We start from the raw sequence: 25,145 nt of genomic DNA, 5'->3' as shown, positions 1-25,145 counted from the left end.
GTCCCTTGGCCCTTGCCCTGTAGGTTGCAGCCAGCTGGGAGGTACTGAAACCCAAGACACTCCCCAGGGTTGAGAGGGGCTGAGGTGAGCGCAGGGGTCGATAGGCTGGGAACCTAGTCGTGGCTGGTGTTTCTCCACCTGCCACATTCCAGTTTTGTCGGTACTGGAAGGTTGGTATCAGTTGTGGCTGTCTTTCCTTGGCGTCTCAGTGCAAGCTTCCTTGACCCAATGGAGATACTGAATCTGCCCTAGTTTTCAGCCAGCTTTGGCCGCCAGCACAAATGCATGTGTTGTGTGAGGGGGGAAAGCAAGTGTGAGTCGTGGGAAGGAGCTAGCCTCGCGAGCGGGATGTGACAGAGGGCACGTGTGAGTGCAGAGGTCCACTAGAGTGTCTGTGAGTGTATCGTGGCTGGCGCCTTTGAGTACTTTTGCGTGAGACCCGGCGTTTGCGCTGGCAGCGTGTGCGTGTCTGTGTCCACGTGCCGCGTGGCCGTGCATCTTTGTGCCTGAGTGAGTGTGCGTAGGCCGTTGGGGAGCAAAGGAAAGAGACTGGGGGCTTTCCTGATTTGGTGCGTACCGGGGTGGTTCAAGTGCCAAAGTTCAGAGAGTGCCATCCCTTTGCTCCTGGGATCGCGCATGATAGGCAGCCTCCCCTAGGGTGGTGTCCTCTCCATGTCACACACCTCTTGTCACCGAGTGACAAGAGTTTTCCCTAGCGGGAACAGTGTGCCCTAGCGGGTGCACTGCTAGCCTGCTGTCATGACATACATGTCTTCTTGGAGTAGGGATGGACGTAGGGCGTATGCAAAGGAGGCAGACCAGATGCAAACCAGGGTGCAGACAGCGGGCGCACAGCTGAAATGCGTTTCACGGACAGCTACGCTGACCCGCTCAGTGGATTTGCCAGACTATGGGCACGATGACCAAAGGTGGGGGTGTAAACGTGAAAAGCGTGGAGGTCCCCCTTTTCCCGTGTGTGTAGATAGCCTCGTGCCCAGGCCGTACGGGACGCCGAGGGGGGGGGGGGGGAATGTGAAAGTCCCCTTTTCATTGACAGAGGCCAAACAGGGCACGCAGAGGGCTAAGTTGGAGGCCCCTGGAGGCGCCGCACTACCGAAGCCCGGGGCTCACTGTGTGCCGTTACACGCTCGCAGCAGATTCCCACCGCCCTGAAAGGTGGGGCCGCCGACGCCACGCCCACTGCCGTCCTCATGATTGGTCCTGGAGCCAGGCTGGGAGTCTGGGCGTGGTTTGCAACGCCCTCAGCTTCAGAGCCGCATGCGCACTTCTCTCACCACAAAGGCCTCTGCGGCAGCATCACCACAGCGACAGCCACCGCCGTGGCTTCCTGGGTACAGCGCCTGTGCGCATGCGCCCCCTGGGCCCTTGGTCCACGGCAGAAGGCGGGAGGGCGTTGTCAGCCATTGTCGTCAGGGCTCCACTGACTGGGTCTGGTGAGGGAGGCCCGTGCTTTCACCTCCTGCCGCTTCGTTTGAATCTGCCCCACCTGCGGTCCTGGGCCAGCTCCACATGGCGAAGGATGTAGTGTCTGGAAAATGTGGCAGTGCCCCGTAAACTGCGGTCGCGTTCGTCATGGAAGGCGGTAGTCAAGAGACCCGGGCTCGAGGGCATACAGTATTCCTGGACGCGACTGAGGCGCCACACGACGATGGTGTCGGGGCCAGAATGCCCCGAAGTGCACAAGAATATCCGGTCCGACGTGAGACAGAGGTGTCCGGCCGAAGGGAGGATTTGAAGCTGCTGGTGGACAACATAATATCGGTGGCGGAGCTGTTGGGCCTGGTGGAGGAGGGAGTTGAGGCGGCGGCCACAGAAATACACGTTCTTGCAGATGAGAAGGATGACCAGAGGAAGCATGAGGAAGACGAGGGACAGGCGGGGGAGCAGGATAATTATGTAGAGGAGGGACAGGAGGAGGAAGAGGAGGTGGAGGATAAGGACCAAGAAGAGGGGGAGGAGGAGGAGCGGGAGGAGGACGAGGAGGAATGGGAGGAGGAGGAGGAGGAATGGGAGGAGGACGACGACGAGGATGAGGACGAGGATGAGGAAGATGATTTTCAAGAGGAGGAGGAGTGGGAGGAGGATGACGATGAGGATGAGGATGAGGATGTGGAAGATGATTTTCATGAGGAGGAGGAGGACGAGGAGGAGCAGGATCATAAGAGAAGTAGGAGGAGGAGAAGTAGGAGGAGGAACAGGAACAGAAGGATTAGGAGTAAGAGGAGAAGGAGGGGGAAGAAGGTCAAAAGCCGACGATCAGGGGGAGGAGGAGCAGGGGCAGGAGCAGCAGCAGGAGGAGCAGGAGGCCTTACAAAAGGAGCAGAAAGAGAAGGGGGAGGATCAGGAGCAGAGAGATTAGGAGGAGGATGGGGAAGAGTTAAGGGAAGTTGCGGAGCAGGAAGCGGGGGAGCAGGGGCAACAGGATTTACAAGAAGAGCTGCAGGAGGAAGAGGCAAAGCTGGGAAAGGAGGAGAAGGAAGAGATGGAGCTGGGGCACGAAGAGCAGGAGCTGAGGAGCAGGAGAAGGAGGAACCAAAGTGGAAGGAGCAAGGTGGCTGGTGCCTGGGGAACGCACAGGAGCTGCACGTGAAGCAGGAGGAAGAGACGCAGATGAGTGCAAGCCTACATCCTTTCCTGTCCTTGCTCGAGGCTCTTCAGACGGAGGTGCAGCCCTTGAATACACATGCCAGCCGGGAGGACTCTCAACTCAAACCCAGCATATGGCAGAGGCGGCAGCGTCATCTGCAGCAGAGAGGTGCCCTTATCCAGGGCATCCGTGGTTTCTGGGCCAAGGCTGTATCCTTCCTGCTGCTGGTGGAGGGTCCAGAGGGGGCTGGGCTTGCGCAAGAGGAAGGAAAGGGCGGTGACATTTAGAGGAACCCAGGACAGGGACTGGAGCTAAGCCGCGCTCCAGTGGCCGGGAACGTGCAAACGTGATCCCATCCGGTGGTCCTGGCTCTGCAATGAGTGTGGGAGGAGGGCAGTGCCGGGGTGGGGGAGGCATGTGTGCTTTACGTCGCACCTGGCACGGAAACAGCGCTGGGAGAGTGGGGCGTGGCGGTGGAGGTCCAGGCCAGGTCCGGGAAATGACCGAGGGCTTCCTCCCACACAAAGCCGCGTGGGGGCACGTTTCTGGGTCCCGCTAGGCATCTTGCTGCGGGGAAGGCGATGTGAATGCCCACTGGTCGGCGCGAGACCGGATGTGTGCTGTCTGGCTGTGTGGAAGTAAGCGTCCTCAGTGTCCTCACGAGCACACAAAGCTAGGCGTGGTTGCGGGCGTCTGGGCATGCACAGCCTCCTGTGCGTGTCTAGCAGAGCCCTGCGCGATCCTGAGACCCCGTGGGCCTGGACGCAGCCTGTGGGGAGGGCTTGAGACCCTGGGGGAGGACGCCAGTCCCGGGGGGAGGACGCCTGGATGCTGTCCACACTGGTTCTCTGGTTCGAGCTCTCTCACGCCCAGCACCTGAAGGCTCTTTGACCTGCGGCAGTTTGTGAACCACCCTCAGATGTCAGCCCTGAGTAGTAAGCCCGATGAAAGCATGCTTCGCCACATGACCAATTTGAAGGTCGGCCTGGGAGTGGGAGGTGGTGTGGGTGGCTGGCTGTGTGGGGAGGGGAGGTGGTGGGGAGAAGTGATGTGTTCCTTCCTCAGGGGAGGGCGGGTCTCCTGGAACAAGATTTCACATTTCTGCCCCACTGTACCACGGCAGGTGGAGGAACACAAGTTTCCCAGGGAATGCCGGAAGATCCTGCTGTTTTTTGGCAAGAACTCCTACTTCCAGAATGAAGTCGTTACGAAGGAGTATGTCCTAGGCCTTGATGGTAAGTGTCCACTGACTGCATGGGCGGCCATGGGTGGAGGGTTGAATGTGATAAGTTCTCTGGCGCCTTCTCACATACGCGTCTTCCTGCAGGGTATAGGGCGTCTTATTCCAGTCCCATCCAGTGGCACCCAAGGTACAGACAGGAGGCCTACAGACGCAGGCATGACAACAGCAGCCTCAACTTCTTCAACTGGTTCTCTGACCACAGCTTTGCCGGCTCTAGCAGGATTGCTGAGGTGGGGCCCTGTAACAAGGAAGGGAGGTGATTTTCATGGGTTCCCCCACTGCGTGGGATAGCTACCTGAGGCCTGGCCTGTCTCCCCTACCAGATAATCATAGAGGATCTTTGGCCCAACCCCCTGCCGTATTTCAAGATGAAGGAGGCCCCAGGAGAGAGAACTGAGAGGGAAAGAGGTGAGCAGCCAAGGGTGTGGGCACGGAAATGTGTGTCGTGGGGTCCAGGGCACAATTCTCTTCTGCATGGAGGCACCGAGACTCACAGCGGCACAGGAGGTGACCCCAGGTCAAAAGGGCATCAGCCTGAGACAGGGAGTCTTAAGAAGTAACGTGTCCAAGAGGCTTTGCCCCTTTGGGGAGCCTGAAGGTGGGAAGGGGGCTAGACAAAAAGAATGAGCAAAGCGGGACAACCAAAGCTGGCTCATCACATAGCACGGTGACAACTGTCATTCCCGGACCTTGAACCCCACCCTCAGGCCTCCTACCACCATCCCACATGTTGTCTGGCTTCTGGATCCCCTTGTCAGCTTTGGCACAGCTTATCACACCCTCCCATCCTACTTTCCGTTTGGAAACATTCAAGCAACCTTACTCAGGGCCAAGATAAGACTCTCACCTGTCCTGTGTGTGTGTGTGTGTGTGTGTGTGTGTGTGTGTGTGTGTGTGTTTCTGTCTGTCTGTCTGTCTGTCTGTGTGTACCCATATATCCCAGGGATATGCACGATCTTGAGAAGAGTATGAAGGAGCGTCGCACTTCATCGACCCCAGTGGAAACCCTTCCGATGCTCACCAATGGTCCACAAGATTCTCCTGGCCATGAAATAAGGACAAGGGTGGTGGTGACACGTGGCGCAGGGCGGGGGTCCAATACATTTGAAGAAATATAGAATGGGAGATAAACAGCATGAAGTGTTTGTGTGTGTCTTCCTCTCAGGTTTGCTCTGGGGCGTGTCCATGTATACATGCGGCTGTCCAGAGGTGTAAGTGTTCTGTGCCTGCACACTGGAGTTCCAAGGAAGGGCGGGACGTAGGACATTGTCCGTAGGGATGGGTCACACATTGGGATTGCATGTGAGGTCAGTAAGATTGAAGCAATGGGGACTTGGGTGAGGGAGGCCAGGGCACAAACCTGAGAGAAAGGCCAGTGCCCAGGTTCATAGCTTTCCTGTGAAAATGAGGAAATTCAAGGAAACGGAGAGGCCAGCACAGGCCAGGGATGTCCAATATTCAGGGTTTGGGCATGTCCATGATGGTGCCCCCAGAATCCCACATGGGGACACCCTCAGTCATGTTGACTGAACCGCCACACAGGGAGGAATTCCCAGGGTTGATTACCCTCTGGTTTTCAGACGTCTACCAATGCAGACTGTCTTGTGGACAAGGTCAGGATCTCAGGACCAGCCACACATATTTGAGGGATTGTGAGCAGGTTGTAAGATTGGTGTCCAGGGGAAGGAACCGAGGGACCAGAGGCAGAGTGGGTGGGTAAGACCGATGAAGTTCTGCTTCGGGCAGAGTTGACAGGGACAACATACACACTGCAGAGAAAACAGCCCACTACAGTCTCACGCAACTCCAAAATCACAGCCAACTTTTCTGGTTCCACTTCCTGAAGCTGAGCCTCCCAAACACCGCTTCACTTATTCTCACACACACACACACACACACACAAGACTCCTGAAGGAGTCCTAGTGCTGATGCCCTTGTGTGAACTTTGCTGTTTCTGAAAAGACCTCTGGTTACGAATGGGTGGCCCAGATTGCAAGCCAACAGAGGGGAGGGTCGCGGGGAGGTGGGGCTCTTCAAGGGCACGAACACGCCAACCTCTCCCGTGTGCCCTCTGCCCTCTCATCATCAGCCGTGATGAGTCGGGTGATGCTCTTCCTCTGTGTCCACAGACTTAAGCCGTGTGTCCAACACGCCATGTGAGACTTGTGAGAAGACTCCCAAGTGCAAACACCAGCAGGCGCTCAGGGAGGTCGCCTCGTCCCAGGCAGCCTGTGTTCCTTTGCCTGAGTGCCAGGACAAAGGCTGCCTCAGCCACATAGGGAACGATGGACTTGTGAGGCCTTAGCATTCTGTGCAGAGGTCCCCGGCAGGCCTGGGGCTTAGAAAGGACTGGGACGAGCCTCACCTGCGAAGACATGAGTGCTGGGATACTCCTTACACAGCAGATGGCTGCTTGCCAGAGATGTCTGTGCTAGGGATGGGGCAAAAGCTCCACCGTGCGAGCAGTGCAGTAGACAGAGTTCAGCCTTGTCCATCACGGGCTCTTCTGTATCCCCAAGTAACACGGCCCCCAGCACAGCGTGCCTGAGACTGACATCCCGACACTAATATTCCTGTCTCCCAAGCTGCCCAAGCCCCCCGGGATCCCCACTGCACAGCTCTGCAGTACAAGAGCCTTCTCTGCAGTGGGTCTATTCCAGAGAAGGCGTGGGCAGTCCCAGTGCATGGAGGCCTCTTGCCCCTATCATATGCAGACAACATGGTCAGCGGGGTGTCAGCACGCTGTGGAGTTGAGGATCTGTGCGACCAAGCCTTACCTCTTCCAGGGTAGAGGCTGTCGCACTCTCTAGAAGGGAAGGCAGGCCTTTCTCTCGCTGCTGTCTGCACACTGGCTGGAGAGGCACGTCTTCTCAGCTGCTTGATGGGTAAATATCAGGGTACCCTGGAAAAGCTCCCAGTGCTGACCCGAGTCTTTGGGTGTGAACATCCAAAGAAAGTATGGCCAGTGATTGTGCAGTGGGAATACGGCCTCAGTGGTCATGAGGCTGGGCCCTTTGGGGCATCTTCCTGCACAAGCAGGCCGTTACTTGATAGGTCTTGCCGAGCAGGAACACTTTAGGGGACAGGTGAACACAGGGTCCCCCACATGTTAATATCTCCAGCCAATACCTCCTTAGGGGCCAGGGTGACGTTTCCGCCCGGCCTGTCCCAAAGACAAGGTACGGACAAGGTGTGGGTGTGGAATGCACTCACGGCACCCAGAGCCAAACCCTCGAGTGTGGACACTTGAGGTCCGTGGGCAGAGGCCTCGGTGCTCTGTGTCCGAGGGATTACAGCCCTCATGCTGCACACCCGGCATCCCCGGGTGTCCTCCCGTATCCGCAGCTCTCCCCGGGGAGCCCTAGGGTCCAGGAGCTGCTAAACCCCCTGCACAACTGTATCTGCTGCCCAGCGGCCTCTTCCACCCCAACATCAGCGTGTGTGGGCTCCAGAGTGCTGTCCCTCGAGAGAGGACACCCTCAGCAATTCAGGAGCCTTCTGACTTCCATGTCTCTGAACCACACGTGTCTCATTGACCTGTCGGGATCGTCACGTTGTTCTCTGTTCACAGGAAATGTCTCGCATTGCCTGTGCTCCTCTGTCTCCCTGAGTGAGCCCTGGCGTGTTTGTGTCTTTTCCTGGCTTTGCCTGTGCCGACACCTCTCTGGTGATGCCTCCTTGCCTGGCCTAAGTGGGCACAGCTGTACCCGTGTAACCGCCTTCGTCTCTGCACACCTGTGTGTTGGGTCAGCTGTGGCTCTGGTGGCCTGTCTTGTCTTTGGTGTATGCTTCTGCGCTTGAGTGTGCTTCCCTCTGCATTCAACCCCTTTCTTCCACTGACAGATCCAGTTGCTGTCCTGCTGTCAGGTGGAGGGGCTTCTGCGTGTTCTGTTCTATGTTCCAGGAGCCAGAAATCCTTCCGTGCCTGTAGGACCTTCGTCAGAGGATTGGCCATGCACTCACTGCCAGCCAGTGAATGTCCCCAAATGCAGCTGGCTTGCTGTGAGCATTCCGTCACACCTCTATTTTCTGTCCTTCTGTTTTCAAACCCTCTGCGCCCGAGGGGCTCAAACGTCACTGGCCTGCACGTTGCAGATGCAGGCGTAAATTGTGAAAAGCGGACCGGCAACGTTTTCCCACTTACTCTTTTGCCACGTGGCATGTTCCTGGCTGGGAGAGACTTCCCCCTGCCAGTGTGTGTCTCGTTTCCGTGTGCCTCCTGTGTGTTCTGGTCCCTAATTTGTCCATTACGTCCTACCTGGGAGTCTGATTCATGTTTGCAGGAACGAGGCTGACACCTTTGACTGCTGGGTTCTGAGCTCAGCTTAGTCCACCAGGACTAGTGCGTGCCTGAGGGACACAACGGGCAGTGACGGATGTGCCCGTATCCTTCACGTGCAAGCGCTCCGTCCAGCCACCTTCACCGGGACATTTCTCAGCGACCCCTCTTTGTTTGTGGTGAGAGCACTTGCCTCTGAGAAATCTGACGAGGCGGTGAAGCATTGCTTACGGCTGCCCTGTGCAAGTTAGATCTCCAGAACTCATGCACATGGCATGACTGCATCTTCACACCCGAGGCCCGACACCTCCTCATCGCACCCTCCCCTGATTAGCACCACTCTACTCTCTGGTGGACTGCATGCCTTTAACTCCTTTAGTCTCCTCAGGAATCCATCAGGCAGGGCTCACCACCACTGTGCTTCTGTCAGGGGCTGGCTTCTTTCAGTGAGCCCAGTGCTTTCTGCACTGATGCTCAATGCACCCGCAGAAGGGTGAGCCACACTAAGCCCGGCGGCAAACCCTTTGGCCCTACGTTTCCCACATGTGTGCCTGGTGGCAGAGGTGCACAAGGAGCCCGCCTGCATGCGTCTCCCAGGTCCTCCACAGGGTACAAAGTACCGCCTCAGGAGGCTGATCCGCATCACATGGGCATAGCTCTGCTTGCACGTGTTAGCCTTTCGTATCATACAGGCAGCCCAGACTTAGAAATCCTGCTACCTGCTTACAACTATCCAGCCCTCGTGCTTCTGCAGACGCTCTGTGTCTGTACAGACATTTGAGTCACGGTCTCGTGACCTTCCAATACAGCTTGATGGTCTGTCCTTAGCTTACAGCCTGGGATGCGGTTCTCACTCATTGTCCTCCCCTCGGGTGCGAGTTTCCTCCATCACTGTGGTGGAAGGTAACCTTTATCACCATACGTTGGCTTGAAATTACTGGGCGGATCACCTGTCTGCGTCCGGGGATCCGAAGGAGACCTTGGCTCTTTTGCTCACGGTCCACCCTTTCTCTGTGATGAGTCGCTTTGGATGAGAAGCTTGCCAGAGGCGAGGAGGCCTCAGAGTTGAGCACATTTCCTGGGCATCTGTGAGAACTTCGTTGGTTCCACTCGGAAAGCATTCACATTCATGGATGTGCAGCCTCTGCTTTTGCTTGAATTTGCCGAGCTTTGGGACGTGATTTCTTCCCGCACGTGCTCTGCCTAAATCTCTGCTGTGTCTTTCCGGCAGTCCCGTTTCCTGTCTCCTGCTGGTAAGTACAGGGCTTCCAGCAGCCCTGTGGGGAACGGGTCCTTGTTTTCTTCCCTGCGGTGCCCTCTTCCTCACCCCGAATGACCTCATTGCAGCTTCCTTCTAGTTCAGCGATCGTTTCAGACTGCCCTTAAGGTCCAGGTGGGAGCGGTGCCTTTTGTGCTGAGGGCTGACCACTGTACAGCATTCGTCTCTGTGCAAATTGCACAGGTGAATTTCACCAGGTGAAAGTGCACACTGCAGTTGCCCTGTCTTCAGAGTCAGCCCACCTGTCTCCGCCTCGGCTGCCCCTGCTCTCCTTCCTCCTACCCTCTCCTTACCTCCCCCTCCCTTGTCTTCTTCCTGTCCCTCCCTCCCACTTTCCTTCCAGCTCTCTTTGTCTTCGTCTCCCTCCTCTCCATCACTAATGCCTCCCCCTGTCTCCGCCTGTCTTCCTTGTAATAGGTGCCCCTCTGTCTCTTCTTGTCTTGCTCCTCCTCCCTGTCTCTCCCGCCAATCTCCCCGGACTCTCCCTCTCCAGGCCGGTCTTCCCCTCCACTCGTCCTTCCTTCATCTGCTTGCATGTGTCTCTCTTTCTCTCCCTCTATAGCTCTGTCTCTCTGTGTGTCTCTTTCTCACTGTCTCTCTCAGTGGACCTTCTGTGTCTGGGTGCATGCTTCTTCAGAATTCTTGTTGGTGCCTGGGAAATGGGAAGGGAACTCGTCTGCTTTCGTGTGTACTAGTGAAAGCAGGCACGGGGCTTTCTCAGAGACAGACACAGACAAGTTTGCAATTCTCGGTGAAGGGCCCCTAAGTACCCTGCTTGGTTGGAGTTGTCCTCCTTTTAGTGGAAGGTTAGATTTCAGGACCGGAGCAAGCTGCTAAATCCTACTACCCCATCTCCCTGGCGCTCTGTACGGAGATCAGTAGGGCACCAGTGGCAGATGGTGCTCTGGGGGTTGTTCTTTGCTCTGAATTGCAGTGCAGTGAGGTCTACTGAGCTGTTTTCTTGCAAGGACATGGCGGTGGGGTGGGTCTAGGGTGGGTGTCACTGGTTCTGGGTGGGCACCCACCTTACCGCCGCCCTCAGCCTGACGGCCAAGGAGGAGATACCGTGCGGACGGCCATGTGGCCCCGGTAGGCGTGACACTAAGGACTTCTCCAGGCCTTGCCCCAGCTTCATGAAGAAGGGGCAAGGGACGGAGCAGGGAGTGGCTCACGGCGTGGACGATCCTGTGCTGAATGCTCTGGTGCCCGTAGTGAGGCCTGGGGGAAAGGGTGTACAAGCGACCACAGACTGCGCGATACCGGGCACCTCGCAAGTGAGGCCTGGAAGGTGACAGCGCTGAAGAGGACATGCGGCAAACGGGGGCCACGCTGGCACCTTGGCACTCGCTCCAGAGCCTGGACCGGCCATTGGCGCGCGCTTGCTGGCGGCCAGCACCCTGTCTTGCTGTCTTGCAACTGATTGCTCCCCGAACCTGGCCAGCTGGCCTGACCTGCCCTGGAACCACTTCGCCCCCAGGCCGCATGCGCACACTCTTCACTGCCTCTGTCTCGGCCCCTCCTCCACAGCAGCCACAGCCAATGCGGAGTCCTCAAATCCCAGAGCCTGTGCGCCTGCGCTCAACTTTGGCGGGCTGCGGCGGGAGGCTTCAGGGAGCTCATGGTCTTGCGGCCAAGGCTCCCCCCACCTGCTGCCGTTTCCTGTCCTTGTCCTGAGGCTGCCCTAGCTACACTGGGGCCGGGGCCGAGCGTCATGGCCAGCGTGTCGCGGTCCGGACAAAGCGGAGATTCCCGCCGACCCTGGGCCCTGATCGTCCCGGATGCGAAAGGTGGAGAGTCCCGGCCCCGCGGGAATGCAGGGGCGCTGGAGGGCGTGGGCTGGCCTCAGTACCCAGGTTCAGGGGCGGCAAGCGCCCATCCTGTGCAGGAACCCCAGGCCGGGTGTGAGATACAGGTGGCAAGCCCAGCGGAGGAATTGGTGCTGATATTGGATGACGGAATGGTGGCGGCTGAGGTGGTGATAGGGGAGGAGGAAGAGGACGGCGAGGCGACCAAGGATGACGTGGCTGGAGAGGAGAATTCTGAGGAAGCCAAGCCAGAAGCAGAGGACATGCACGGGGAGGAGGAGGTGGAAGTTGAGAGACAGCAGCAGGAGGAGATTCAGGAGCAAGAGGAGAAGCGCCAGGCAGATGCAGAGGCGGAGGAGGGGCCCCAGCTCTCCCAGCCGCTGCAGCAGCAAGAGCCAGCGCTGCGTCCTGCCTCAGCCCAGGACCCGCTGGCAGCGCTGGAGCGTCTTCAGCATGTGTACATGGACACGCCCCAGAGCGTACCTGAGAGGAAGACTCACACAAACACTTCATGCTGTTTATCTCCCATTCTATATTTCTTCAAATGTATTGGACCCCCGCCCTGTGCCACGTGTCACCACCACCCTTGTCCTTATTTCGTGGCCAGGAGAATCTTGTGGACCATCGTGAGCATCGGAAGGGTTTCCACTGGGGTCGATGAAGTGCGACGCTCCTTCATACTCTTCTCAAGATCGTGCATATCCCTGGGATATATGGGTACACACAGACAGACAGACAGACAGACAGAAACACACACACACACACACACACACACACACACACACACACAGGACAGGTGAGAGTCTTATCTTGGCCCTGAGTAAGGTTGCTTGAATGTTTCCAAACGGAAAGTAGGATGGGAAGGTGTGATAAGCTGTGCCAAAGCTGACAAGGGGATCCAGAAGCCAGACAACATGTGGAATGGTGGTAGGAGGCCTGAGGGTGGGGTTCAAGGTCCGGGAATGACAGTTGTTACCGTGCTATCTGATGAGCCAGCTTTGGTTGTCCCGCTTTGCTCATTCTTTTTGTCTAGCCCCCTTCCTACCTTCAGGCTCCCCAAAGGGGCAAAGCCTCTTTGACATGTTACTTCTTAAGACTCCCTGTCTCAGGCTGATGCCCTTTTGACCTGGTGTCACCTCCTGGGCCGCTGTGAGTCTCGGTGCCTCCATGCAGAAGAGAATTGTGCCCTGGACCCCACGGCACACATTTCCGTGCCCACACCCTTGGCTGCTCACCTCTTTCCCTCTCAGTTCTCTCTCCTGGGGCCTCCTTCATCTTGAAATACGGCACGGGGTTGGGCCAAAGATCCTCTATGATTATCTGGTAGGGGAGACAGGCCAGGCCTCAGGTAGCTATCCCACGCAGTGGGGGAACCCATGAAAATCACCTCCCTTCCTTGTTACAGGGCCCCACCTCAGCAATCCTGCTAGAGCCGGCAAAGCTGTGGTCAGAGAACCAGTTGAAGAAGTTGAGGCTGCTGTTGTCATGCCTGCGTCTGTAGGCCTCCTGTCTGTACCTTGGGTGCCACTGGATGGGACTGGAATGAGACGCCCTATACCCTGCAGGAAGACGAGTATGTGAGAAGGCGCCAGAGAACTTATCACATTCAACCCTCCACCCACGGCCGCCCATGCAGTCAGTGGACACTTACCATCAAGGCCTAGGACATACTCCTTCGTAACGACTTCATTCTGGAAGTAGGAGTTCTTGCCAAAAAACAGCAGGATCTTCCGGCATTCCCTGGGAAACTTGTGTTCCTCCACCTGCCGTGGTACAGTGGGGCAGAAATGTGAAATCTTGTTCCAGGAGACCCGCCCTCCCCTGAGGAAGGAACACATCACTTCTCCCCACCACCTCCCCTCCCCACACAGCCAGCCACCCACACCACCTCCCACTCCCAGGCCGACCTTCAAATTGGTCATGTGGCGAAGCATGCTTTCATCGGGCTTACTACTCAGGGCTGACATCTGAGGGTGGTTCACAAACTGCCGCAGGTCAAAGAGCCTTCAGGTGCTGGGCGTGAGAGAGCTCGAACCAGAGAACCAGTGTGGACAGCATCCAGGCGTCCTCCCCCCGGGACTGGCGTCCTCCCCCAGGGTCTCAAGCCCTCCCCACAGGCTGCGTCCAGGCCCACGGGGTCTCAGGATCGCGCAGGGCTCTGCTAGACACGCACAGGAGGCTGTGCATGCCCAGACGCCCGCAACCACGCCTAGCTTTGTGTGCTCGTGAGGACACTGAGGACGCTTACTTCCACACAGCCAGACAGCACACATCCGGTCTCGCGCCGACCAGTGGGCATTCACATCGCCTTCCCCGCAGCAAGATGCTTAGCGGGACCCAGAAACGTGCCCCCACGCGGCTTTGTGTGGGAAGAAGCCCTCGGTCATTTCCCCGACCTGGCCTGGACCTCCACCGCCACTCCCCACTCTCCCAGCGCTGTTTCCGTGCCAGGTGCGACGTAAAGCACACATGCCTCCCCCACCCCGGCACTGCCCTCCTCCCACACTCATTGTAGAGCCAGGACCACCGGATGGGATCACGTTTGCACGTTCCCGGCCACTGGAGCGTGGCGTAGCTCCAGTCCCTGTCCTGGGTTCCTCTAAATGTCACCTCCCTTTCCTTCCTCTTGCGCAAGCCCAGCCCCCTCTGGACCCTCCACCAGCAGCAGGAAGGATACAGCCTTGGCCCAGAAACCACGGATGCCCTGGATAAGGGCACCTCTCTGCTGCAGATGTCGCTGCCGCCTCTGCCACATCCTGAGTTTGAGTCGAGCGTGCTCCTGGCTGGCTTGTTTATTCACCGGCTCTAGCTCTATCTGAAGGGCCTCCAGAGCCTCCAGAGCCTCCAGTGGGGAAGGGCAAGGACGGAGGCCTGACTCTACCTGCTCCTTCTTATCCTGCTTCACCTGCAGCTCCTGGGCTTCTTCCACCCATCGGCCTTCCTGCTCACTCGGCTTCTGTTCCTCCTCCTCCCGCTCCTCCTTGTCCTCCTTGCCCTCCACCTCCTCCTCGCCCTGCTGCTGCTCCTCCAGCGCTTCCGCTTCCTTCTCCTGCTCCTCTACCTCCTCGGTTTGCAATTCTGCTCTCCCTTTAATGGCTCGCACGCCTTCCCTTCCTCCTCCTGCTCCTCCTCCTGGTCCCCTTCCCCTGCCACTGCCGCCGCCAATGCCTCCACCGCCACCGCCGCGGCCGGCGCCGTGGCCGCCGCCGCGCCCGCTTGTATACCCTGCTGCTCCTGCTCCTCCCCTTTCATTTCCGCCAACTCCTCCTCCTTCCGCTCTTCCTCCTTCTGCTTGGGCTTCTGCTGCTCCTCCTACTTCTAATCTTTTACTCCTGCTGCCTCTCCCCCTCTTCCTCCTCCTCCTCCTCCTCCTTCTGCTCTTCTGGTCCTGCTGCTCCCCCTCGCCCTTCAGGTCCTCCTCCTCGTGAACTTGGACCTTCTCCTTCCCCGGCTCCTGCTCCTCGTCCTCCTCCCCCTTCTTCCTCTGCTCATGCCCCTCTTCCCCAGGCGCGTCCTCTTCCGCGGCCGCCACCTCAACCTCCTCCTCCGCCAGGCCCCACAGCGCCTCCACCGCCACTATGTCATGCACCAGCGGCACCGATATCTCGCTGGGGCCGCCCACCTGCCTCTCGGGTCGGGCCTGGCCTTCCTGCACAGGCTGTTCGCTTGTGGCCTGCAAGCCTTCGGCCTGCGGCACCTCTGGCCCTGCCGGAGACCGAGTGTCCCCACGGGCCCTCGTCTCTCGACCGCCCCGTTCCCGGTCGAAGGCGGCATGGGGCCTCCGGGCATCCCCAGTGTTTCGGAAACACGAGTCACGCAACATGCGGCCCCGGCCCGAGACACCAACTGTGGCTCCTACCGACGACGAAGCGGGAGGTGAAAGCACGGCGCCCCTCCCCAGACCCAGTGACTGGAGCCCTGAGGGCAATGGCTGGCAACTCGCTCCCCCTTCCTCCCAGAGCCCAAAGGTCGAGGGGGCGCATGCGCATGGTGCTGTACCCAGGATGCCTCGGCGGTGGCTATCGCTATGCCGATGCTGCCTCGGAGGCCTTTGTGGGGAGAGGTGTGCGCCTTCGGCTTTGAGGCTGAGGGAGCTCCAAGCCACGCCCAGGCCGCTTCACTGCCTTCAGGACCAATCATAGGGACGGTGGCGTGCGTGGCTTCGGCGGTCCCGCCCCTAGGTCACCCGGAAACTGGGGCGCGTCTGTTGCATAGGCAGGAAGGCTCTGGGCCCCGTGCAGTGCAACTCCTCCGGGGGGCTTGCAGCCGGCCCTCTGTGCGCTCTGGGTGCCCTGTTTGGCTTCTGGCCATGCGAAAGCGACCTTTGCATTCCACGCTGCGCTGGGCACGCGGCTATCTACACACACGGGTAAAGGGGGACCTCCCCGCTTTGCCCATTTACACCGCCACCTTTGTTCATTGTGCCCCTAGTCCGACAAATCCACTCAGCGGATCACCTTGGCTGTCCGGCAGACGCATGTCAGCTGTGCGCCTGCTGTCTGTGCACCCCGGTTTTCCATCTGCTCAGCCTCCTTTGCATACTCTCTACGTCCATCCTTGCTCCCAGAAGACATGTATGTCATGACAGCAGTCTAGCAGTGCACCGGCTAGGGAAGGTCGGTGACCAGAGGTGTGTGACGTGGAGAGGACGCCACACTAGGGGAGGCTGCGTATCATGCGCGCCGCTCTTGCCGTTTGTCCCCGTTGCCTGGAAAGTGACACTGGCAAGCACACACCCCCCTCTCGTGATGGGCTGCCCATTGCTCCCGTGTGTGGCAGTGCACAGGAAAGACCCGTGACCGTGGGCCCTGGGATTCCTGGAGCTTGTGTCTGTCCCACAGACAGCGGTCCCCTTCCTCCCACAATGCTTGGCCATCTTCTCACAGGGACCCTCCCCAGGCCTTCGTTGGCCGTATGTCTGTTCATCCTGGTCCCATTTCCTTTACCACTCACTTAGGCGGCAGGCTGCCATGAGCGTGGGCGCTGGCTCAAAACACTGTCCCCCTGTGCCACAGGCAGCATGATTTCAAGGGTCTCCGAGAGGTACCGGGGGGTTGGGGGATGCAGTGTTGGGACCCAAGTGAGGGACACGCCCCAGGGTCTACATGAAGCCACATGACCACTTTGGGGAAGCAATAAGCTGCAGACGGTGTGCAGTGAGGGCGATGATGTGGTCTCCCTCCCTGTCAGGGCAGTGGTGATGTGGACTCCCTGCCGGTCTATGTCAGACAGCATAAGCTACACACACACACACCACACAGAGCCACTGCAGGATTGGAGGCTCGAGATGCATTGCCTGGCCAGGCACCACACTCATGCATTGCCTTTTCCCTTTGGTGGAATGCAGTGTTCCCCTACCTCTTTATGGGACCAGGAGGCTGCCAGGCAGGCGGGGGATTCTAGGATTTCCAAATTCGTGTGCCGGGCCCTCTGGCCAACATGTTGCTTCCGTGACACAGAAGAGGTTCCTCCAGACTCGCTGGGCTATGTCAGGATACGAACGGGGTACAGCAATGCTCCAGGGTGGCTGTGATATATGAGGCAGCACACCACCGCTTCAGGTGACAGCAATGCATAGAAACGCAGGTGGATGGGGGGAGGCTGAACAGGTGGCAGGGGGCTGAGAGGGGGTGGCCAGTGTGACCGACAGAGAGGCAAACTCTTACCCAGAAAGGGAGAGGAACAGGTCCAGTGGTGAGCCCTCAAGCTGCCCTCAGCAGAGGACGTAGCGGGTGGGCAAGACAGGAAAGCAGGCCCAGACCCTGGTGCACCTGACCTATGCAACTCACTCCCTCCAGAGAAATGGGGCCTGTCAAACTCCCACGCATCGCCGGGAGACCCCGTGGCAGGAACGTGGGAACAAATCTGGGTCCCAGGTGCAGGGACTGTCTGGGACAAGCAGGCAATGCCTTTCAGTTTGAACAACACCTACCACAGTATTGGGGTCCAGGGGCCGGGCCCCAACTTCGCAAGGGACTCTAGACCAGCCAGGCCTGTCTCTGCAGGGTCATCCAGGAGGATGTTCACCGAGACACATACCCTGGCTGGGACCACAAGGCCTTGCGATGATCCCCTAGGCCGCTCCAGGAGCAGGGCCAGACTTACTCATGCTCTCTGCTGCCTCCCTCCACTAACGCCCACTTCCTTGCAGGGAACTTTGGTCCTCCTCCACTGCGCCATGGGTGGCCCAACCCCAACTTGCCCCTGGCCAAGGCAACACAGAACGAGCGGACCCAGGCAAAGTCCGGGCTTTCCTCCCGTCATGAAAGGTGATCAGCTAGCTCCGTGTCGATCCCAGGCGCGAAGGGATTGCACTCGCTGCACTTTGGCACTGGAGCCCCCCCTTACTCACCAAGTCAGGAAAGCCCCCAGTCTCTTTCCTTCGCTTGCCAACGGCCTACACACACTCACTCGGGCACAAAGATGCACGGCCACGCGGCACGTGGACACAGACACGTGCACGCTGCCAGCACAAACGCTAGGTCTCAGGCAAAAGTACTCACAGGCGCCAGCCACAATACATTCACAGACACACTCTAGTGGACCTGTGCACTCACTCATGCCCTCTGCCACATCCCACTCACGAGGCTAGCTCCTCCTCACGACTCACACTTGCTTTCCCCCCTCACACAGCACGTGCATTTGTCCTGGGGCCCAACCTGGCTGAAAACTAGGGCAGATTCAGGACCTCCATTGGGTCACGGAAGCTTGCATTGAGATGCCAAGGAAAGAGAGCCACAAATGATACCAACCTTCCAGTACCAATGGCACCGGAACATGGCATGTGGAGAAACACCAGCTATGACTAGGTTCCCTGCCTCCTCGGCTCCTGCCCTTTCTTCAGACCCTCTCAACACTGGGCAGTCCCTTGGGTTTCAGTACCTCCCAGCTGGCTGCAACCTACAGGGCAAGGGCCAAGGGACTGACCTTTCTCAGTTCACATGTATACCCAGCTTGTGTGGGCTGCCTGGAGGCAGTCACGGCTTAGGAGGTCTGGATGTGCTCTGACCCCTGGTACTTGTGCGTTCCTTTGTGTGTTCCCCTGCAGCCCTGTGCCATCAGCAGCCTACTACGTCCCTATGGACACGCACAGCTCACGGAAACCCAGATGCACTGATACTGTGCAAGGACAGCACAGAGACAGAGAAAGAGAGATGGAGGTGCGGGAGGGAGGAAGCGTTCCCTCAAGAAAATGATCACAGGGACTCAGAGACAGACAGAGGCCAGAGGGACATGGAAGGAGGCCGAAGAAGGAGAGTAAGTCACCACTAGAGACAGCCACAGAGGGGGAGTGTGTGTGTGTGCCCGTGCGTGTGCGTGTGAGTGCGTATGAACGAGTGAAATTGTCTGGGACTGAGACAGGGGTGTTGCCACGATTCCTGGACTCTCGAACGCCCTCTTCCAGCAGAATGGAGGCCCGGTATTGTCAGGAATCTCAGCGTTTTCCGGAACAGGACTCCCTTGCTTTGGGGCCCTAGCCCATCCTCAGGCTAGGGCCATAGAGCAGAAGGAGTGGGAACTTGAGGCATGAGGCTCCAGACTAGGCCCAGCAGGTGGAGTGTCAAGGCCCAAGGTTTTTAAATGCCTGCCGCCTCCTTCTGGAGCCCACCAGCATTTGGGAAGCACGCCCACGGCCCCGTGGCCCTTCGGACACTGAAGTGGCTGTGGCTGTGGCTGTGGCTGTGGCTGCGGTGGAGGTGGGGGAGAGGCAGAGGCAGAGGCAGTGAACTTTTTGACCATGGGTCCTTGGGGTGAAGGCGCTCCAGGCCAGACCCAGACAGTTGGCTGCTGTTCAGGAACAATCAGCTGGAGGGCAGTGGGCGTGGCTCCAGCATTTGAGCCCCTGCCTCCCCTCCCAGGTCTGGAGCAGGTTCTCTGCCTCCCCCTCCAGGGTGACCTCCCTGTTTGGTACATGCCCTTTTCCGCTTTGTCACCGACCGCAACTTTCCTGTGGGATGTCTCATATCGGAGAACTGGTGCTACAGATCTCACCTCTTTGGGGAGGAGCCCGGATGGCAGACAGCATGGAAGCTTCTTAAGTGTCTCGCGTGCGTGAGATACAGCCAGACCAACACTAAACCATCCTACCCACCCAGGAAGCTGACTGGAGGATTAGCACAGCAATCTGCATATCCTGAACCACCGAATTCAGCAGGTACGTGGCATGCAGAAGTGAACTTGGAGAGCGAGGAGGCATGGGAAGGGAGGTGCTTTTGTGCGCGGAGAGGCGAAGGAGACTGGGCAGGTGGAAATTTTACTAACTTTCTTTAATACTCTTCTACATTATTCTTTCCTTTTGTGTCTATATTCACAGATTCTATTTTACTCCCATCTTCTCCTTTTAGTCTACTTCAGTGTATTGATTTTTCAAATTCTCACAACATTTCCCTTTTTAATATTTTTTATTAGTATTTTCTAAATTTTTCTCCACTCCCACGTTTTTTTCTCTCCTGTGTCAAAACCACTTTCAACACCCACGTGAAACATGCCTAGAATCTAGCATCATTCATTCCATTATTCACATGTGTGTTTTTAAGTTTTTACTTTTAACATTTTATAATTTGAATATTTCATTGAATTTTCTACCTCATGAGTTCCTTTTCTCCATTCAAAATGACAAAGGGAAGGAATTCACCCAGAAAGAAAGAGCCTGAAGAAACGAGAGCCAGGGATTCAACCAACACAGACACAAGCAAGATGTCTGAAGCAGCATTTAGAAGCACGATTATGAGAATACTAGCTGCAGTCCAATGTAGATTAGAGTCCCTTTGTGCAGAGACAAAATGCAGTAAAAACTGGCCAGAATGAAATTAAAAATGATATAACTGAGCTGCAATGACGGATGGATGCAGCGGTGTCAAGGATGGATGAGACAGAACAGAGAATCAGCGATTCAGAGGACCAACTTATGGAGACTATGGAAGCAGCAAAATCGAGGGAGATTAAGGAAAAGAGCACGATTGAAGAATTGGAGAAATCAGTGACTCATGCAGAACGAAAAACAACATCAGAATCATAGGGGTCCCGAAGAGGAAGAGAGAGAAAAAGGGGTAGAAAGGTTATGTGAGCAAATCATAGTGGGAAATTTTGCTAACCTGGGGAAAGACACACCATCAAAATCCGGGAAGCACCGAGGACCCCATCAGATTCAACAAAAACTGACCCTCAGCAAGGCATATCATATTCAAACTCACAAAGTACTCAGGCAAAGAGAATCATGAAGGCAGCAAGGGAAACAAGTCCCTAAACTACAAGAGAAGACAGATCAGGTTTGCAGCAGACCTATCCAGAGAAACTTGGCAGGCCTGAAAGGAGTGGTAGGATACGTTCAAAGTGCTGAATTAGAAACATCCACAGTGAAGAATTCTTTATCCAGCAAGGCTGTCATTCAAAATAGAAACAGAGGAAAAAGGTTCCCAGATACACAAAATTTAAAGGAGTTTGTGACCGCTAAATCACACCTGCACGCAATTTTAAGGGGGGACACTCAGAGGGAAATTGATATCTATCTATCTATCTATCTATCTATCTATCTATCTATCTTTATAATTATATTTATATATACAAATAGATATAGAATTATATATATAGATGTATATAGACATATACATATCGATATAGATATAGATATATAGATACAGTTAATACAATACATATACATATACATATACATATACATATACATATACATATACATATACATACACATACACATACACATACACATATAGATGGAGATGGAGACGTAGATATAGATATAAAGATATATAGATATGTTTTCCTCCAACTCTTCAAACAAGATAATGGCCATAAAATCGTGTCTTTCAGTACTACTTTAAACGTCAGTGGACTGAATGCTCCAATCAAAAAACATAGGGGAACAGAATGGATGAGAAAACAAGTTCCATCGATATGCTGTTTACCAGAGACCCACTTTAGATGTGAAAACAACTTCAGAGTGAAAAGAAGGGGATGGAGAATCATCTGTCATGCTACCCGTCAACAAAACAAAGCCAAAGTAGCCATACTTCTATCAGACAATCTAGACTTTAATTTAAGACTGTGTCAAGTGATACACAAGGGCATGATGTCATAATTCAGGGGTCTATCCACCAAGAAGACCTAGCAAATGGATACATTTATGTGGCGTATTTGAGAGCAACCAAATATACAAACCAATTAAACGCAAACATAAGGAACCTCATTCTTAGTAATGCCATCATAGGAGGAGACTTCTATGCACTCACTCACTGCAATAGACAGATCATGTAAACGAAAAATCAACAAGCAAACGGGGGCTTTGAATGACACACTGGACAAGATGGGCTTCACAGATATGTTCAGAACATTTCATAATAAAACAGCAGAATATACATTCTTCTCCGGTGCTCATGGAATATTCTCCTCTATAGATCATATGCTGGGGAAAACAGTCATCCCTAAGGAAGTTCAAAGAGATCGAGGTCACACCGTGCATATTTTCAGACCACAACACTAAGAGACTCGAAATCAACTACAAGAAACAATTTGGAAAGGTAACAAATACTGGGAGACTGAAGAACATCCTACTAAAGATTGAATGGGCTAAGCAAGGGTTGAAAGAGAATATAAAAAGTATACGGAAGTCAATGAAAATGTATATGGAAGTCAGTGATAACACCACAACCCAAAACCTCTGGGACGCACCAGGGTCGGTTATAAGAGGACCTATCTAGCAAGTCAGGTCTTCCTAAAGAAGAAAGAAAGATCTCAGAGACACAACCTCACCTTACGCCTTAAGAGGCTGTAAAAAGAACACCATACGAAACCCAAAACATTCAGGAGACAGAAAATAACAATGATTAACGGAAATTAATGCTATTGAAACCAAAAACCAAACAAAACAAAAACAAAAACAACCTCAAACAAACAAACAAACAAAGAAACAAACCAAAATAGGAGAACAGATCAATGAGCCCAGAAGCTGCTTCTTTGAAGGAATTAACAAAATTGATAAGCCAGTCATCAGTTTGATGAAAAAGAAAAAGGAAAGGGCCCAAATAAAGAAACGCAAGAATGAAAGAGGAGACATCACAACCAACACAGCAGAAAGGCAAACAATAAGAAGAGAATATTAGGAGCAATTATTTGCCAATACAATGGGCAATCTGGAAGAAATGGACAAATTCCTAGAAACATATACACTACCAAAGCTGAAAGAGGAAGAAAAGGAAAATTTGAACAGACCCATCACCAGTAAAGAAATCAAATTAGTAATCCAAAACCTGCCGAAGGAAGAAGACTGCAGGGCCAGATGGCTTTCCAGGGGAGTGCCAGCAAACATTTAAGGAAGAGTTAACACTTATTCTCTTGAAGCTGTTCTCACAATAGAAATGGAAGGAAAACTTCCAAGCTCTTTCTATGAAGCCAGCGTTACCTTGATTCCAAAACCGGAAAGAGACCCCACTGAAAAGGAGAACTATAGGCCAATTTCCCTGATGCACATGGATGCAAAACTCCTCAACAAGATATTAGACCCTCGGATCCAACAATACATGAAAATGTTATTCACCACGACCCAGTGGGATTTGTACCTGGGACGCAGGGCTGGTTCAACATCTGCAAAACAATTAACGGGATTCCTCACATCAATAAAAGAAAGGACGAGAACCACAGGATCCTCTCAATCGATGCAGACAGAGTGATGGACAAAATACAGCATCCTTTCCTGGTAAAACCCCTCAAGAAAGTAGGGATAGAAGGAGCACACATCGAGATCATAAAGCCATGTATGAACGACCCAACGTGAATATCATCTCAAGGAGCAAAAGCTCTCAGCTCAAGTCACGAACGAGACAGGAATGTCCACCGCCTCCACTGTTATTCAACACAGTATTGGAAGTCTTAGCCTCGGGCCTCTTCATCCTTCTGCTCCCCCTCTGCAGCTACTGCTCTTCCAGCCCTGGCTCTACCTTTCCTCCTCCTCCTCTTCTTCCCTCTGCTCACGTCCTCCTCAATTTCCTCCCCAGCTACTACTGCTCTTCGACTCGTGCTCCTCCTCTTGCTCGTCCTGGACTTCCTCCTCCTCCACTTCTTCCCTCGCCTGCACCCGATCATTCACTCGTCTTCCTCCTCCTGTAACTCCTCCCAGTCCTCTTCCTCCATCTGATCCTCCTCGTCCTTCACCTCTTCCTCCTCCTCCAACTCTTCCTCCTAGGACTCTTCCTCCTTCTCCAGGTCCTCTCCTGCTACCGCCCTTCCTGCCCTACCTCTGACCTTTCACCTCTTCTTCCCTCTGCTCTCGTCCTAGTCGACTCCGTCCTCCAGCTGCTCCTGCTCCTCTGGCCCGTAATCCGCCTCTTCCTGGTGCTGGACATCATCCTCTTCCATTTGTCCTTCTCCTGCACCCAGTCATTCACTGCTCCTTCTCCTCCTCCTCTTCTTCTAACCCCACCCAATCCTCTTCCTCCAACTCCTCCTGCTCCTCCTCTCCCTCCACCTCTTCCTCCTCGGGCTCTTCCTCCTTCTGCTCCTACACTTCTACTCATGCTCTGGAACCCTGGCTCTATCTTTTCTCCCCACCCTCTTCCCTCTGCTCTCGTCCTCCTCAACATCCTCCCCCAGCTGCTCCTGCTCCTTTGGCTCGTGCTCCTCCTCATCCTGGACATCCTCCTCCTCCACTTGTTCCCTCTCCTGCACCCAATCATTCACCCTTCTCTTCCAGCTCTAACTCCTCCCAATCCTCTTCCTCCAACTCCTCCTCATCCTCCTACTCCTCCTCGTCCTCTTCCTCCTCCAATGCTTCCTCTGGACATCCTTCTATTCTCCACGCACATCTTTGTCCCTTAAGACTACCACAATCTCCTCTAAGGACGGGAGCAATAGATCTCGCACTGCCCCCAAGTCATCCGCAATGAGCACCGGACCCTGCGGATGGGCTCTCACAAGCCTTTGTGTCCCTGCAAAAGGAGCCTGGCAACCTCCCAGGCCTCCCGGGGAGACTCGGTAGTGGGACCCTGGGAGCAGCGACGGGATCCCCGGTGCAGCGACACCCAAGGGATGGTCATATCGTGCTCTGTCTTTTCAACAACACCTACAGCAGTATCGGACCTAGAGGCCGGGACCCAACGGGCCTCACACGCGACCCCTGACCAGCCAGCCTTGTGTCGGCAGCGCCATCCAGGAGGAAGCTCACCGACACATATGCCAGGCCTGGGACCCCAAGGCTCTTCGATCACCCCCTAGGCGGATAAAGTCAGGCCTAGGTTACTGCATGGGACCTGATGCATCCGTACAGTCGTCCCCAGTTCCTTGTAGGACAGGTCGGACACCCTCCACTGGGCCATGGGGTCTCCATGCTGTCAGCTGGCAGCAGCCAACACATGACCAGCGGTACTGGGACACCGTCAAGCCTTTCCTCTCATGCTGGACGGTGGCCGCGTGTTTACCGAAAGCCCTATATGGGGGCAACGGGCTGCGGGGAAGGCAGGTAGGTGGGTGGCCAAGCACAGACGAGACCACCCGCTGTGCTCCCGCAGGGTCACTGGGACTTCACTTCCATCTGGCCCACATGCAAATTCTAGGGATGGGGCTTTGGGGGCAGTGCGGAAGCCTTGCAGCTTCAGCGTCAAGGAGCTGGGCACACACACCTGTGGGCACAGCCGGCAGCAGACTGGGACCAGTGTTCCTCCCTAGGCCCCTTTGACCCTCCACCACCTGAGAAGAATACTGGAGGGGCTGTACGGCTTTAGACTCCCCAAAGCGCACACACAGTGGGCCATGTGCTGCCCACTGTGGTTTGGGGCAGGGCGGGGGGAGCCCGGTCAGAATCCTGACCACAATGTCCACAGCATCCTCTGTCGACATGCAACCGCTGAGACACTGAGAAAGGAACCCAGTTCCCCATTTACATGAGGCCAGGAGTCGACAAAGCCTGAGGCTAATCAGGGTCA

The 25,145-nt window shown here is 55.5% G+C and overlaps 2 protein-coding genes across 2 annotated transcripts; one reads left to right on the top strand and one right to left on the bottom strand.

Annotated features, from left to right (window-relative positions):
* Nucleotides 1–1,033: 1,033 nt before the first annotated feature.
* Nucleotides 1,034–4,873, top strand: LOC145714884 (uncharacterized). The gene is made up of 6 exons (XM_081794415.1): nt 1,034–2,817; nt 3,510–3,587; nt 3,732–3,843; nt 3,936–4,081; nt 4,175–4,259; nt 4,795–4,873. The coding sequence occupies exons 1-6, from the start codon at nt 1,594–1,596 to the stop codon at nt 4,821–4,823; spliced, it is 1,674 nt and encodes a 557-aa protein (XP_081650541.1). The 5' UTR covers nt 1,034–1,593; the 3' UTR covers nt 4,824–4,873.
* Nucleotides 4,874–11,743: 6,870 nt separating this feature from the next.
* LOC145715060 (uncharacterized) lies at nt 11,744–15,037 on the bottom strand. Its single transcript, XM_081794641.1, has 7 exons — nt 14,709–15,037; nt 13,892–14,459; nt 13,122–13,199; nt 12,866–12,977; nt 12,628–12,773; nt 12,450–12,534; nt 11,744–11,918 (listed from the first exon to the last, which is right to left on the bottom strand). Exons 1-7 carry the CDS (start codon nt 15,035–15,037, stop codon nt 11,890–11,892), a joined length of 1,347 nt encoding a protein of 448 aa, XP_081650767.1. The 3' UTR covers nt 11,744–11,889.
* Between the last annotated feature and the right edge of the window lie 10,108 nt (nt 15,038–25,145).

The sequence above is a fragment of the Panthera onca genome, chromosome Y (genome assembly GCF_046562875.1).
Source record: "Panthera onca isolate mPanOnc1 chromosome Y, mPanOnc1 haplotype 2, whole genome shotgun sequence".
Taxonomy (NCBI): Eukaryota; Metazoa; Chordata; class Mammalia; order Carnivora; family Felidae; genus Panthera; species Panthera onca.
This window is presented reverse-complemented; position numbering and strand designations above follow the sequence as displayed.